The 16,819-nt window shown below is 47.3% G+C and overlaps 1 protein-coding gene across 1 annotated transcript; it reads left to right on the top strand.

The window, feature by feature from the left end:
* Positions 1–43: 43 nt before the first annotated feature.
* C11H16orf78 (chromosome 11 C16orf78 homolog) lies at positions 44–15,906 on the top strand. The gene is made up of 4 exons (XM_007669427.3): positions 44–406; positions 2,435–2,573; positions 10,239–10,572; positions 15,592–15,906. Exons 1-4 carry the CDS (start codon positions 248–250, stop codon positions 15,737–15,739), a joined length of 780 nt encoding a protein of 259 aa, XP_007667617.1. The 5' UTR covers positions 44–247; the 3' UTR covers positions 15,740–15,906.
* Positions 15,907–16,819: the final 913 nt, after the last annotated feature.

The following is a 16,819-nucleotide window of genomic DNA, read 5'->3' as shown; positions in this document are numbered from 1 at the left end:
ACCTCATAATTCCTTGCCAGGTGACAACCTGACTCCTTTCCCATGAGACCTCTGGGGTCTTGAGGAACAGGGAGCTGGCTGCCTCACTCCAGGAATTGCTCGGTCATCCAACTCCTCCCCCCTTTCCCCCCCCTCCCTCCTTCCCCCCCTCCCATTCCCCATCCACCCAGGGGTCACTTACCAGGTCTGGACAATCTTGAGAAAACAGAAACTCCCTACCCCCCTGGTGAGTGAGACAGGAGAGAGAATGAGCAGAGGAGGGTCTTCAGGGATCAAAATGACCGAGCGGAGCCGGAGGACCTCGGAGGAGCGTAGGCTCTCGGATGCAACACGGGTCCTGGAGTGGTTTGAGAGGAGACGTAACAAGGCCATGCTCAACTCCAACAAGAAGGAATCAGTAGTGAATGTATGTTCATTAAGGGGCGTTGCTTTGGTATCTCCTGATTTGGTCTGGGGGCTGGGCAGGGGGTTCTGAACCAGCTACTTGGGGGAGGAGTGGGGTCCTCCCTGCTACTGCAGAATTTCCCCTGTCCCAGGGGATTCTGTTGGATTCTGTCTTCTGAGGGAAGAATCAGCATAATGTCCCCATTGCCCCTTGGCATCCATGAAAAGAATTACCTCGTTGGATGAGAGGATGCAACAGGATGGGAACTGCCAGGAAGTGACCACTGCAGCCCGACTTACTCACCTGGAGAATTGGCGAGGCCCAGGGAAAAAACAGGCACGATCTCTTTAGTACACTCCCATGTGCTTAACACATATTAAGTGCTGAACAAGTACCACAGTGATTATTCTTACTCAGAATAATGATCTACACGCAGTAAGTGCTCAATCAATACCACTGATTGCTGGAACCCAGCACTGCTGCTGGCCTGCTGTGTGAGCATAGGCAAGTCACTTCACCTCTCTGGACTTTGATGTCCTCACCTGTGAAATAAGTAGAATAACCACCTTCCTTTCTGCCTCCCTCAAAGGGATGTTGTGAGGTCAAAATGAGATCTGTAACGTCGAAGCCTTTGAGAGAAATAAAGGTGCTATAATAATTCACGGTACCATTAAGATTACAATTAGGAATAAATAATAATAATAACTGTGACATTTTTTAAGCACTTACTACATGCCAGGCACTGTTCTAAGCACTGGGGTGGGTACGAGCAAATCATAGTTTCCATCCCCATTTCACAGATACCTGAGACACAGAGAAGTGAACAGGGAATGTGCCAGTTATATTGTTATACGGTACTCTCCCAAACTCTTGTCCGGTGCTCTGCAGGCAGTAAGCACTCAATAAATATGATTGATTGATTCTATCATAGTAGCTCAGGGAGAGGGGGAAGAATGGGCTGGAGATAGCTTCAGGGGAAATAGCCAATTCTCCCCCTCCCATCTCTGCCTTCCATGGGCATAGAATGTGATTGAATTCTTCCCACAGAATGCGACTGTGGTGTCTTTTCTCCATCCCACCGGCCCAAGATATCTGTGGCCCAAGATAGCCACAGCACAGCCACAGCCCTGCTGCTTTAATCAATCATCATCATCACTGGAGTGCTTGCTAAGTGCCTACTATATGCCACACACTGTTCTGAGTAGACATTCATTCATTCTTTCAATCATATTTGAGTGCTTACTGTGTGCAGAGCACTGTACTAAGCACTTGGAAAGTACAATTCGGCAACAGACAGAGACAATCCCTACCCAACAACGATCTCATAGTCTAGAAGTATTACATATAATAATATTAATGTTGGTATTTGTTAAGTGCTTACTGTGTGCCAAGCACTGTTCTAAGCGCTGGGGTAGATACAGGGTAATCAGGTTGCCCCATGTGAGGCTCACAGTCTTAATCTCCATTTTACAGATGAGGTAACTGAGGCACAGAGAAGTTAAGTGACTTGCCCAAAGTCACACAGCTGCCAAGTGGTGGGGCCGGGATTAGAACCCAGGTCCTCTGATTCCCAGACCCATGCTCTTTCCACTAGATCATGCTGATTCCCTGGGCCTTGTTGGATCTGGAATATCAGCCTGATCAACATGAGTCAATTACCCCACTAGTAAAAAATCTAAAATACATTGGCTCAAGATATCCAGCCATTTCAGGTTAAAAAATAATCCAACGAAAACCTGGATAATTGGGAGCCAGTGTATTTTTAGGCACTGGGGCTACAGATAATTTGCCGGTGTAGACTAAGCCAGCGAATGCATGGCTTTGAACTAGAGATTCTGGCAGGGAAAGGATGGAGGCAGGGAGATGCCGTAGAGTGGGAAGACAAGATTGTTGCCCTTGAGCTATTTCCAGTCTAAAGGATGATGAGGGTATGGTATAGAAGTGGTCAAGTAACCAAGGGTCAGAGTCACCTCTGTGGGTGTTGGTCAGCTCTGATGGAAGATGAATTCTTAGTCCCAAACCCACAGTCCCGTTTTCTCTTTCACCAAGTCAAACAGGAAGACCTCTCTGAAATGGACACTTCAGGACACTTCAGGGGCCCGGGACCGGAACCGCACGGATTTGTCCAGGAGCTGCAGCCGGGAAACCCGGATCAGCGATCCACGGTCCCCTAAGAGAGCAAGCATCGGTAAGAGAGCCTGCCCAGATCTGCCTTTGCTCCAACAATCCCCTCCATCCGCCACAAAGTTAATGCTTTTCCAGCTCTGTGGAGAAGATAAATCCCACAGAAGGGGGGAGGATCTGGGTTCTAATCCTGCCTCTGCCACCTGACTGCTCTGCGACCTTGGGCAAGTCATTTCACTTCACTGGCATCAATTTCTTCATCGGTAAAATGGGGGTACAATTCATGTTCTCCCTCGCTCTTAGAGTGTGAGCCCCATGTGAAGCAGGGACTGTGTCGGACATGATTATCTTGTATCTACCCCAGCGCTCAGTACGGGGCTTGGCACTCAGTGAGCATTTAGTAAATATAATAACAATGATAATAATGAAGATACTGGTGGATAGAGTACAGGCCTGGGAATCAGAAGGACCTGGGTTCTAATCCCGGTTCCACAACCTGCCAGTGGTGTGACCTTGGGCAAGTCACTTCACTTTCCTGTGCTTTAATTTAGTTTCCTCATCTGTAAAATGGGGATTGAGACTGGAAGTCCTGTGAGAGGCAGGGACCCTGTCCAACCTGATTAGTGTGTATCTACCCAAGTGCTTAGTACAGTGCCTGGCAGAGAGTAAGCGTTTAACCAAAACCACAAGTATTATTATTACTAATATTGAGCAACTATGTGTGCAGATCACTGTGTGCAGAGCACTGCACTGCGTGCCTATGAGAGTACAGTGGGTTTAGAAGACGCCATGAATTCAGGGTAAGAAGGCGTGGCATAATCTCAAGTCCCATCCCAGACAGAAAGAGTGAAGGACAGGGAGCCAGAGGACCTGGGCTCTAATCCTGACTCTGCCAATCGACCCCTGTGTGACCGTGCCCGCTGTGAGACCTCAGACAAGTCACTTAATTTCTCCGGGTCTCAGTTCCCTCATCTGTATTATTGGGATTCAATTTCAATGCCTGTCTCTCCCCTCCTTAGACTGTGAGCCCCATGTGGGACAGGGACTGTGACCAAAGCGATTAACTTGTATCCACCCCAGCACGTAGAACAGCGCTTGACATATAGTAAGCGCTTAACAAATACCATCAGGATTAAATGAGAGGCAGCGATCAAGGGATCAACGGCAGCTGGGAGGAACATGGGTAGGGACAGAGATGGAGGATTATAACAATAATAATAATAATGATAATAATAACTCCTGAGATATTTGTTTAGAACTTTTATGGGCAGGCCTCTGAGCTAGGAGCTGGGGTAGATACAAGATAATCAGATCAGAACAGTCCTTGGCCCACAAGGGACTCAGTCTGTCATGGACTGGGGCTGAAACAGGTAGGAAGAGACAGTAGTAGAGAGAGGAAGAAGCTGGTTCAGAGGCAGAGAGTGGAAGAGGAAGAAGTGGTGAGAGTCTTTGCAAGAGGCCGAGAGAGACAGAATTGAGAAAGATGGAGACGGAGCCAGAAACAGAGAGACAGCTCTAGATTCCCAAGTGGGGAAAGCCTGCACTGCTCCTGTCTTCAAAGGAGGAGTCTCTGGGACGGGGAGGGAGGGGACATTGTGGCGCTCTATAAATACCTGCGAGGTAACAGTATAAATGAAGGAAGGGAATTCTCCCATCTCGGAGGACAGGATGCAGGACCGAAGTGCGTAGCCTGCAGCTAAGGAAGGCAGCTTGTAGGCTGGTTACCAGGGGATGGGCTGGGAGCAGCGAAGGGCCATTGGATTGAAGGATTGAGTTTCCAGGGGGAGACGGGGGTCCTACCGACATGGCTGGGAGCCCAGAGGCTCCCTGGGGTGGGGGTTGGGGAATGGGGAAGGCTGGGCAGAAAAGCAGCATGGCTTAGTGGATAGAGCACGGTCCTGGGAGTCAGAAGGTCCTGGGTTCTTAACCCAGTTCCACCATTCAACCATTCGTTTAATCATATTTATTGAGCACTTAATGTGTGCAAAGTACAGTCCTAAGCGCTAGGGAGAGTACAATATAATAGACACATTCCTGCACACAACAAGCTCACAGTCTAGAGGGGGAGACAGACATTAATATAAATAGATAAATAAATAACAGATATATATACATAAGTGCTGTGGGGATGGGAGGGAGGTTGGATGAATGAATGAAGGAGCAACACACGTCTGCTGTGTGATCTTGGGAAGTCACTTCACTTCTCTAGGCCTCAGTTTCCTCAACTGTAAAATAGGGATTAAGAGTGGGAGTCCCGTGTGGGACAGGAACTGTGTCCAACCTGATTAACTTGTATCTATCCCAGTGTTTAGACTAGTGCTTGACACATAGTAAGTACTTAAGTACCATAATGATAATAATAATTGTTATTATTAGAGAGAGGCAGGGCCCTGTCAGCCTGACTTAGGTGGGGGATCCTGGTCCACTCTCATGACCAGGAAGGGAGAGCAACCCCTCTTCGCTGAGCTGGTTCCTGTGCCCTTCCCAGGGCTGTTCAGACCCCTGCAGCCTGTCCTCCCTCTCTGCAAGCAAGAGCCTCAAAGTTGGGGGTTGGGGGTCGGGGCATCGTTTTCATTCATTCATTTAATTGTATTTATTGAGTGCTTACTGTGTGCAGAGCACTGTACTAAGAGTTTGGGAGAGTTCCCTGTAACAATAGACACATTCCCTGCCCATAAAGAATTTACAGTCTAGAGGTGCAGACAGACGTTAATATAAATAAATTACAACTATGTACAAAAGTGCTGTGAGGCTGGGGGCGAGGGAGTGATGATGAATGAAAGGAGCAAGTCAGGGCATCACGGAAGGGAGACGGAGAAGAGGAAAGGAGGGCTCAGCCAGGAAAGGCCTCTTGGAGGAGACATGTCTTCAGTAAAGCTTTGAAAGCGGGGAGGGTAATTGTCTGTCGGAATTGAGGAGGGAGGGTGCTCCAGACAGAAGTAGGAGGTGGGCAGGAGGTCAGTGGCAAGATAGATGAGTTGGAGATAAGGTGAGAAGGTTAGCCTTAGAGGAGTGAAGTATACGGACTTGGTTGTTGTAGGAGAGTATGAGTAGCATCCAAAGTGGATGGAGAAAATCTATTGCCAGTAAGGGGAGGGGAGGGGCTGGGATTTTTAGAGGACTATTTACATTGATTTTTCTGAGATCTGAGGCCCAGGAAATTCTGGGTCAGTGACTAAGTGGAGGCAGGGAGCCACAGATAGTGTGGCCTAGTGGAAAGAGTACAGTCCTGGGGGTCAGAGGACCTTCTGTTTACAGTATTTGTTAATCAGTCAATTAATCAGTGGCACTCATTGAGTGCTTACTACATGCAGATCATTGTAGTAAGTGCTTGGGAGAGTACAGTATAATAGAATTGGTGGGCATGATCCCTCCCATGATGAGTTATGAATAATAGGTGCTTGGTATGCGTCAATCACCATTCTAAATGCTAGGTTCTAATCCCAGTTCCTCCACTTGTCTGCTGTGTAACCTTAGGAAAGTCACTTTACTTCTCAGTTCGGGCATCTGTGGAATGTGGATCTGATACCTTCTCCTTAGACTTCGAGTCCAATCTGGGACAGGGACTTTGCCCTGCATGGTTATCTTATATAATAATAATGTATTTGTAAAGCGCTCACCATGTGCCAGGCACTGTATTAAGCGCTGGGGTGGATACGAGCAAAATGGATTGGACCTAGTCCCCGTCCCACAGAGGGCTCACAGTCTTAATCCCCATTTTACAGATGAGGTAACTGTAATCCCCATTTTACAGATGAGGAACAGAGCAGTCAAGTGACTTGCCCAAGGCCACACAGCAGAAAAGTGGCAGAGCCGAGATTGGAACCCATGACAGTCTGACTCCCAGGCCCATGCTCTAGCCACTATGCCATGACCCATAATGCCTTTATGCCATGTCCAAGGCCTCCTAGTGCTTAGAACAGTGCTTGGGACATAGTAAGTGCTTAAGAAACACCACAAATATTATTCTGGAGGGCCTCATGGTTGGTATCTCCTGGGGGCTGGGATTCTAAAGTCAATCAGTGTTATTTATTGAATGCTCCCTATGTTCAAGAGCACTGTATTAAGTGCTAGGGAGAGTACCAAATATTAGAGTTGTTAGACACATTCCCTGCTGAAAGAGACCCAGGCTGACCCCAGTGGGAGGTGACCCCATTTTTAGGCATCCTCTCAGCTCATCCGGCAGCCACTGGAGGTGGGGGTTCTCAGTCCCCGATGGATCCAGGGTGCAACCAAATGGGAAAGGGAATAGACCCAGATTGAGCGATTCTAGGGGATGCTGGGGGTAGGAAGAAATAATGATAATAAGAATAACTGTGGTATTTGTTAAGCACTTACTGTCTTTCAGTCCCTGTAGTAAACGCTGGGGTGGGTACAGGCCAATCAGGTTGGACACAGTCCCTGTTCCACATGGGGCTCACGGTCTTAATCCCTATTTTACAGATGAGGTGACTGAGGCACAGAAGTAAAGTGACTTGACTAAGGTCTTAGCAGACAAGTGGCAGAGCCAGGATTAGAACCCAGGCCCTTCTGACTCACAGGCACATGCTCTATCCACTAGACCACCAGTTACTCTTAATTTATCATGCTGCAGCCCCCTGACACCTCCAAATCGTTCCAAGTGGGGGGTACAGGGACTCAGTCTCCTTTGATTATCTTGCAACTACCCAGTGCTCCGTGTAGGGCTTGGCCTCTAGTAGGTGCTGAACAATCACTCCCTTCACTTAGACTGTGGCCCATGTGGGACAGGGACTGCATCCAATCTGAATATCTACTATCTACCCTAGCGCTTAGTACAGTGCTTGGCACACAGTAAGCATTTAACAAATACCATAGTTAGAATTATTATTATGACAAGGAGAGGTGCCACACTGGCTTGAACGCAGCCATTCTCTCTTTCACTCTAACCTTGAACAGAATCTCAGTTCCCAGGAGTCCTACGCCCCGGCAAAATCTATTCATGGCTCATTAACCCTAACCCCTAACCTTTACTTTGTGCCAAGCACTGTACTAAGTGCTGGAGTAAATACAATGTGAGCCGATAGGACACAGTCCCTGTCCCACATAGGGCTTACGTTTTAGGAGGGAGGGAGGACAGATATTGATTTAATCCCCATTTTATAGATGAGGAAACTAGGGCCCAGAGAAATTAAGTGACTTGCCCAAGGTCACATTTCAGGCAAGTGGTGATGAAGCTGAAATTAGAACTCAGGGCTCATTCAATCATTGCAATTTATTGACTGCTGACACTGTGCAGAGTACTGTACTAACAGCTCGAGAGGGTATTTTAATTTTTTATTTTGTGTTATGTCTTAAGTGCTAACTAGGTGTTAAATACAGTACTAAGCGCTGCAGTACATACAAATTATGTTGGACACAGTCCCTTTCCCACATATGGCTCATAGTCCAAGTACAATACGATAGGGTTAATAGGCATGGTCCCTGCCCTCAAGGAGTATATAATCTAATGGTCTTGTTACTTCCAGGCCTGGACTCTTTCCACTAGACAAAGCTGCTCTTCTAACTCCAATCTTAATCCTGATCTGAACCCCTGAATTGTAACTATCCCCATGGTAAACTCTAAACCTAAATCAAACCCTAACCTTTAGGTCCCTCATGGCCTAGCTATATATCAATCGGTGGTACTTATTGAGCACTTATTATGTGCAGAGCACTGTACTAAGCATTCGGGAGAGTACAATACAACACAATTAGTGGACGCATTCCCTGCCCATAACAAGCTTACGGCACAGTTTTATTAACACTAGCTCAGGCCCTGGACCCAATCCAGTCATAACCCTAATTCTCATTCTGGCCCTAAAACCAATTAACTCTAACCTTACTCCAACCATAACCCCAAGATTAAAGCCTTAGCCTTACTGTATTGTCAGCCTTGCCTCTAATTTAGCCCTAGTCCTAGCTGTTATCCTAACCCCTTTTCCATCCAGGCGATGGAAACCCCTTTTCCATCCATCCAAACAGAAAGTATTGTTCTTTTCAATTCTCTAAGCAACGTGCTCCAGAAAAGAATTTTGGAATAGAAATGTCCTTACCAATGCTTGTTTTTCCCTGGCCATACAGTGAGTTAAAGATGAAAAAAAAATACTACAGCACAATGATTTTATCTCAAATTAAAAAAAAGGACTTGAAAATGTCTAGCACAGTAAAGACAAGTGTCCGAACATCTGTCAGCTAAATGGATCGGCGATCAAAACCGTGACTAAATAGGATATAAAAAAATACCGTGTAACATCAAAACTGGCCAAGTGCCCATCTGAAAGAGCCTAACCCATTTCTGAACAATTTTCTGAGCAACGAGGCTTGGTCCAGATTGGCCTTCTATGGTATTTATGAAGCACTGAGGCCTAGTGGATTGAACCTGGACCTGAGAGTCAGAAGGACCTGGGTACTAATCCCTGCTCCACCACTTGTCTTCTGTGTAACCTTGGACAAGTCACTTCACATCTCTATATCTCAGTTACCTCATCTGTAAAATGGGGATGAAGGCTTTGAGCCCAGTGTAGGTTGTGGACTTTGTCCAACCTGACTAGCTTGTATCTACCCCAGTGCTTACTACAGTGCCTGGCCCATAGTAAAAGCATTTAAGGATTACCAAAAAAAGCAAAGATGAAGGCTGACGATCCATCGATCACTAATAATAATTATAATAATAATTATGGTATATGTTAAATGCTTAATTATGTGCCAGGCACTGTACTGAGTGCCAGATTGGACACAAGCAGGTAGGGTTGGACATGGTCCCTGTCCCACGTGGGGCTCACAGTCTCAATCCCCATTTTACAGATCAGGTAACTGAGGCCCCGAGAATTGAAGTGACCTGCCCAAAGTCACATAGCAGACAAAGTAGCGGAGCCGGGATTAGAACCCATGACCTTCTGACTCCCCCTTTGCTACGCAGCTACACTCAGCAGAGCACTGTACTGAGTGCTAGAGCCCTATAGAACAAAAGCCAGCAAGGCACTGTGGAAATTAGGCTGACTTTGGAATTCTGTGGAAAGACCAGTGAAGCCCCTTGACCTAATGGATATCACACAAAAACCGGGAGACAGAAGACCTGAGCTCTAATACCACCCCGACAATTTGCTTGCTGGGTCACTTTGGACAAATCCTCTCACATCTTTGACCCTCAGTTTCCTCATTTTTAAAATGGGGATTCTATTAGAGGAAACAGCATAGTTTAGTGGACAGAGCACAGGTCTGGGAGTCAGAAGGACCTGGGTCCTAATTCCGGCTCCACCACGTGTCTTCTGTGTGACCCTGGGTGAGTCACTTAACTTCTCTAGGCCTCAGTTACCTCATCTATAAAATGAGGATTAAGACTTTGAGCTCCTTGTGGGACATGGACTGTGTCCAACCTAATTAGCTTGTATCTACCCCAGCACTTGGAACAGTGCTCGGTACATAGTAAGTGCTTAACAAAAAAATAAAAAAATTGAAAACCTGTTCTCCCTCCCTCTTAGACCAGGACCTCCACATGGAACAGGGTCTGCAGGTGGAACGGGGAGGGTGACTGTAGCCGATCTGATTGCAATTGTATCTACCCCACTGCTTAACAACCATAGTAAGCCCTTAAAAAAGACCAAGACCTCACCTTCACATAGCCTCATCGCTTACCCCATGTGTCCACCAGTGGTCTATAATCCCGATCCCTCCTGCCAGCCGGTGGGTCGAGCTGGAGCCGGCGTCCTAGCTTGGTGTCTCTGCTCAGTTTCAGATCAGCGATCCATCAAAGACAGCTTAGACGAGGCAAGCTCCCCCAGGCAGTCTTCCACCCGCCCTCAGAGCTGCGGCAGATGCAGTTTCTCCAAAGGCCTAGACCCCAACATGCTGCTCATGCAAGACGCCACTTTGGGATTCCCATCTTTCCGCAAAGCCGCCCAGAAAGAGAGGAGCACGAGGGGCTTCGTGCTGCCCGATTCCACCAGCGGCTTCCCGACGTTCGAGCGGAGGCTGAAGGACATCCTGGAAAAGAGAGAAGCCCAGAAGCATCAGGATGCCACGGCTCAGGTGCAGATGAAGCCGGAAGAGATTCTGAGCTGCCGGTGAGGACGGAAGAGGCCGTTACACACGGGTGGGAGAGGAGGGCTCCAATTGCCGGTCCTGAAAGGCCCCCCGGGTTCCCCGGGATGAGGGAAGGGCCGGTCTCCTGTGGCCTCATTTCAGTTGATGATTCCATCAGTCAGTCAAACAGTCGGATAATGATTGTGGCATTTTTTAGGCACTCGATGAGTGCCAACCACTGTACGAAGCATGAGGTAGATATAAGTTCATCAGATTGGACACAGTCCTTTGATCACACAGGGAGCCACAGATAGGAGGGAAAGAGAGCAGGTGTTTATTTAATCCTCATTTTTACGATGAGGAAGCCCACATTTCACAAGGTGAAGGAGAAAATGTGCTATTATCTGATTCGTTTGCTCCAATTAGATACCCCAGCCCCTTAATTCAGACTTCGCAGATAATTTTGTGATAGTAATGGTATTAATTGAGAACCTACAAAGCAATGCACTGTTCAAAGTGCTTGAGGAAGTGTAACAGAAACTTGACACCTGTTCTCTGTCCAGTGGGATATGCTGTCATGGGGGAGACAGACACAAGAATATTTACAAAAAGAATAATCAGAATGAATAACTGATTGTACAAGTGCTTAGTACCACTGATTGTGCAATTGGTTATACATATAATGTAAATGAGAAACAGGATGTACTAGTGGAAAGAGCACGAACCTGGGAGTCAGAGGCCCTGAGTTCTAATCCCACCTCTCTCACTTGTCTGCTGTGTGATTTTGGACAAGTCACTTAACTGTCTGCAAGTCCCTCAACTCTCTGTGCCTCAGTTTCCTCATCTGCAAAATGGGAATTAAATACCTGTTCTCCTTCCTATTTAAACTGCGAGTCCCACATGGGAGAGGGACTAGGTCTTGTCTGATTAACTTGTACCTACCCCAGTGCTTAGAACTGAGCTTGACATATAATAAACACTTAATAAATGCTGTTATTATTATTATTATATGCACACCTGAGTGCTGAGGACAGTAAAAAGAACTATGTTCATGCAGCAGGTGGCTGTTAATGGGAAAGTTAAGGTCTGCTACTCTTTCCACCTTCAAAGGCTTATTGAAGGCACATCCCCTCCAAGAGGCCATCCCTAAGCCCCCCTTTCCTCTTCTCCAACTCCCTTCTGCACCTCTTTGTTTCGCTCCCTTTATTGGCCCCATGACACTCCTATACCTATCTGTGATTTTATTTATTTGTATTAATGTCTGTCTTTATCTAGACTGTAAGCTCATTGTGGACAAGGAATGTGTCTGTTAGCTTGTATTATACGCTCCCCAGTGCTTAGTACAGTGCTCTGCTCATAGTAAGCACTCAATAAAAACGATTGACTGAGTGACTGACAGACTGTTGGATTAATAATGACCGGGGGTGGAGGGAGTTCCAGGCAGGGAGAAGAGGCTGCACCGGGATATAGAAGCGGAAGAGTGAAGAGGGAGGTACAGTGAGAAGGTTGACCTGGGAGGAGCGAAGAGAATGAGTTGGGGAATAGCAGGAGTGTACAGAGTAGATTTGCAGAAGGTGACTCAATAATGAGAATAATTATGGTATTTTGTTAAGGGCTTAGTATGTGCCAAGCACTGTGCTATGCCACGGGTAGATACAATTCTATCTAATCAGAGACAGCCCCGGTTCCACGTGGGGTTCCCAGTCTTAATCCATGCAGCAGTGTGGAGTGTGAAGGAGAGGGTAGCTGGCGGCTGGGAGTCCAGTGAGGACGCCGGAAAAATAGTCTTGGACTCTAACAGGAGCAGCTTGGGTGGAGAGATGTAGGAGGAACTGACAGGATTTAGCAGTAGTTTGAATGTGAGAGTTGAAAAGCGGTGAGGAGTCAAAGATGATACCAAGGTTGTGGGCTCTTGGGACAGGGAGGATAGTGGTGTTACTGACACTGTCAACTCAACCATCTCCACTTCACGTTGCATGTTGAGGAAACCGGCCACTGAACGCTCACAAAATCCAAGGTCCCTGCCTGAGGGGCTTGGGATACATCATGGACTAGTGACCCAGCCGCTGCCCAGATAGGCTCAAGATGGAAGGTTAATGCTAAATTCCCTGTTGATTCTGTTTTGTTGGGTGTGGCTCCTGATATCTCCCAATAGAGAAGCAGCGTGGCTCAGTGGAAAGAGCACGGGCTTTGGAGTCAGGGCTCATGAGTTCGAATCCCAGCTCTGCCACTTGTCGTCTGTGTGACTGTGGGCAAGTCACTTAACTTCTCTGTGCCTCAGTTCCCTCATCTGTAAAATGGGGATTAAGACTGTGAGCCCCACGTGGGACAACCTGATTCCCCTATGTCTACCCCAGCGCTTAGAACAGTGCTCGGCACATAGTAAGCGCTTAACAAATACCAACAATTATCCAGATCAATCAGTGACCCCTGAGTCATTCCGCCTTGTGCCTCTCCTCTTTGAAGCCACTGAGGGAGGAGAGAGACATTCTCTAGACTGTAGCCTCATTATGGGCAGGGAATGTAAGTGCTCATTCTGTTGTGTTGAACTCTCCCAAGTGCTTAGTACAATGCTCTGCATATAGTAAGAGATCAATAAATTCCAGTGATTAATTTCTTGATTCTATTCCATCACTGTTGCTGGGACAGGCAGAGGTAATCTGTGCCCTTAATAGTAATGAAAAGAATAATAATTGTGGTTTTCAAATACTATGTGGCAAGTACTGTACAAAGCGCTGGCGTTACAACAGTCTAGGCAGATCGAACACGGTCCCTGTCCCACAGGGGGCTCTCAGTTTAAGAGGGAGGGAGGACAGATATCAAATCCCCATTTTACAGATGGAGAAAACAGGCACTGAGAAGCTAAGTGACTCTCCCAAGGTCAAACAACAGGCAAGTGGCAGAGCCGGGATTAAAACCCAGGTCCCGTGACTCCCAGATGTGTTCTCTATCTGCTAGGTCACACTGCTTCCCTAGGCCCTAGAGCCAAGACTGCTCACCATCCTCCCCCACCACCCTCCTCACTGCCTTCCCATCCTGATTCCCACCGGGACCCAAGCAGCATGATGGTCTAGTGGATAGAGCACGCACCTGGGAGTCAGAAGGACCTGAGTTCTAATCCTAGCTCTGCCACGTATCTGCTGTGAGACCCCGCGCAAGTCACTTAACTTCTCTGGGCCTCAGTTACCTCATCTGTAAAATTGGGACGAAGACTTGTGAGCCCCATGTGGGACAGGGACTGTGTCCAACCTAATTAGATCGCGTCTACCCAGTGCTTAGAACAGTGTTTGACAATAGTAAGTGCTTAACAAATACCATCATCACTATTATTATTAATTCACCCCCACTTAAAATCCCCCTGATTATTCAGGTACTCTCTCAGGTTACATCTTTGTGCCTACTATGCTGAAATCTCAGTAGAAAGAGCCTGGGCTTCGGAGTCAGAGGTCATGGGTTCAACTCCCAGCTCTGCCACTTGTCAGCTGTGTGACTGTGGGCTAGTCACTTAATTTCTCTGTGCCTCAGTTACCTCATCTGTAAAATGGGGATTACCTGTGAGCCCGACAACCTGACGACTCTGTATCTCCCCCAGTGCTTAGAACAGTGCTCTGCACATAGTAAGTGCTTAACAAATACCAACATTATTATTATTATAAAGAAGCCACTGGATGCTGGTCTTCAAGATGCTAGTGATAGAGATTCCCACACATCTCCCTCCGCCTCCCTCAAAGGTGGAGGGGACGGTCACGGCCGCCCCCACTTTCCTCTTCCTTGGTGCTAAATACTGTTCTTCACTTTGGGTCCGCTCAGCCTCCACAGAGCAAATCCGAGAAGGCAGATAAGCCTTCCGCACTGTAATTAGCTATGTGGCCCGTCAGGCTCCGGAAAGGCACCGGAGACAAAGCAAAGGCCACAGTTCCATTCTAGCCTCCGGAGAAATCAGTGTTGGCTGAGACATCTGGAGCCGAGGTTGTCGGGGCTACTCTGATCTAGCAAACCCCATGAAACGGTCCCTCTAATAGGCTTCCTTTTAACCCAGGGAGTTGGTTTCCAGCCCCTGAGCTTGGGGGCATAGCAGACCGGTGTCGCAGTTTGGCCTAATGGATAAGTGCAAGAGCCTGGAAGTCAGTTCTAATCCCAGCTCTGCCACGTGTCTGCTGTGTGACCCTGGGCAAGTCACTTCACTGTGTCTCAGTTACCTCATCTGTAAAACGGGAATTGAGAGCGTGAACCCCAGGTAGGACATGGACCGCGTCCAACTTGACGAGTTTCTATCCACCCCGGCGTATAGTACATAGGAAGTATTTAACAAATACCGCAATTATCATTCTCAGTATGCTGCACCCCTGCCCACCTACATTCTTTGTTGCACTCCAGCCCCAGGGACATGTGCCTGTCAGCAATGAGGAAACTACATAAACCAGCAGCATCAGACTCTAATAATAATAATAATTATTATTGTACACCTTAAGCGCTTACTATGTACCAAGCACTGTTCTAAGTATTGGGGTAGATACAAGTTAATCAGGTTGGACACAGTCCCTGTCCCACATGGGTCTCACACTCTTAATCCCCATTTTCCAAATCAGATAACAGAGGTCCAGTTGTTAAGTGACTTGTCCAAGGTCACACAGCAGACCTGTGGCAGAGGCAGGATTGGAACCCAAGTCCTTCTGACTCCCAAGCCCGTGTTCTATCCACTAAGCCACGCTGCTGCTCCGAATTGGGGACTCGCCCTTACCTGCCACCAGCCCGTTTGAAGAACCGGATGGAGATCGAGGATCCTGATTCTCGGACCTGAGGTCACTCCAGACTGTAAGCCCGATGTGGGCAGTGAATGTGCCTGCCACCGTTACACTCTCCCTAGCACTCAGTACAGTGCTCTGCACATTGTAAGCACTCGATAAATATCACTGATTATGATGAAGTCTCAAGACCGAGGTGCCCCTGGATAGGAGACTCCCATATACCTGAGTGAAATTCAAGGGAGGAATTACAGATCCCAGTTTCCATCCCATCAGATGCCTAACCTCTCCGTCTGACTCCTCTCTTCCCCGCAGATACCTACGTCTCTCCAAGAACAACATCAAGACTTTGGTCAAGCTGTGTAAGGATGCAGGGATGAATATAGAGATCCACCCGCACATGACGGAATCCGAACTTAATGCCAAGACCATATTCAACAGAAACCCCAGCGTATCCTTGTGAACTTCCCAGGCTCTGCCCGCTTCACCAGGCAAGCGGGCCCACCTGCCCCCTGCAACATTCTGCCACCAGCACATTGCACTCCTGCCTCCATCCCGTACCCGTCCGTCGGAACCTCTGTTCCACAATGATAAACAGCAGCAACCAAATGAACGGAGTATTTTACTGTAGCCTTTCACATCATTTCTTGTCCTAAGGACCGATTTAGCGAAACGGCTTTTTCCCTCTAACACAAAGGAAGCTGCCCTGTTAGGAAAAAAGTGAAAGTGCTGGAGTTATAGGGATGCAAACTCCTAGTCCAGAGGACCTGTCAAATTTGGAAAGACAGCAGGAGTGGGAGTCAGAGGACCTGGGTTCTAATTCTGACTCCATCACTTGTCCACTTTGTGACCTAAGGCAAGTCGCTTAATTCCTCTGGCCCTCGGTTTCCTCATCAGTAAACTGGGGTTGAAATGCCTTTCTTCACCTCCCCTTTAAACTGCCAGCTCCATATGGGACAGGGAGTGTGTTCAATTTGATTATCCTGTATTTACCCCGATTTTGGAATGTATCGAGTGCTTAAATATTATTATTATTATTATTATTATTTTAAATCCAATCTGGGTTCAATTCTCTGCCACCATAATGACAGCACATTCCTTATCACAGCCACCTTTCCTTCTCATCCAACACTCAGCATGAGGCATGAATGCTAATTCTCCAGCACGCCCTCTGAAATCCTGCCTACTTTAGGGTTTTGTGGGGAAAATAGAGATTAGGCTTATGTTATTGTTCTTTGTGGTGGGGAGGATACTAACAGAACATGAGAATTCATTCATTTAATTGTATTTATTGAGCACTTACTGTGTGCAGAGCACTATACTAAGCCCTTTGAAAGTAAATCTGATTGGACAGACCTTTGCAGGATAAGCAGTCTCTTCCACTCTGGTTGATCATAACCCCGGCTCCAACGCCTGACTGCTGTGTGACCTTGGGCAAGTCTCTTTACTTCTCTGTGCCTCAGTTATCTCATCTGTAAAATGGGAATTAGATTGTGAGTCCCATGTTGGACAGGGACTGTGTTCAACCCAGTTAGCTTGTATC

The sequence above is a fragment of the Ornithorhynchus anatinus genome, chromosome 11, assembly GCF_004115215.2.
Source record: "Ornithorhynchus anatinus isolate Pmale09 chromosome 11, mOrnAna1.pri.v4, whole genome shotgun sequence".
Classification (NCBI taxonomy): domain Eukaryota; kingdom Metazoa; phylum Chordata; class Mammalia; order Monotremata; family Ornithorhynchidae; genus Ornithorhynchus; species Ornithorhynchus anatinus.
This window is presented reverse-complemented; position numbering and strand designations above follow the sequence as displayed.

What these genes read in the sequence shown, in the direction of transcription:
- C11H16orf78 (XM_007669427.3), top strand. Translation starts at nt 248, where the DNA reads ATGAGCAGAGGAGGGTCTTCAGGGATCAAAATGACCGAGCGGAGCCGG. An exon ending in AGAAGGAATCAGTAGTGAAT is followed by an intron (nt 407 to 2,434) that starts GTATGTTCATTA and finishes TCTTTCACCAAG; the next exon opens with TCAAACAGGAAGACCTCTCT. An exon ending in CCCTAAGAGAGCAAGCATCG is followed by an intron (nt 2,574 to 10,238) that starts GTAAGAGAGCCT and finishes GTCTCTGCTCAG; the next exon opens with TTTCAGATCAGCGATCCATC.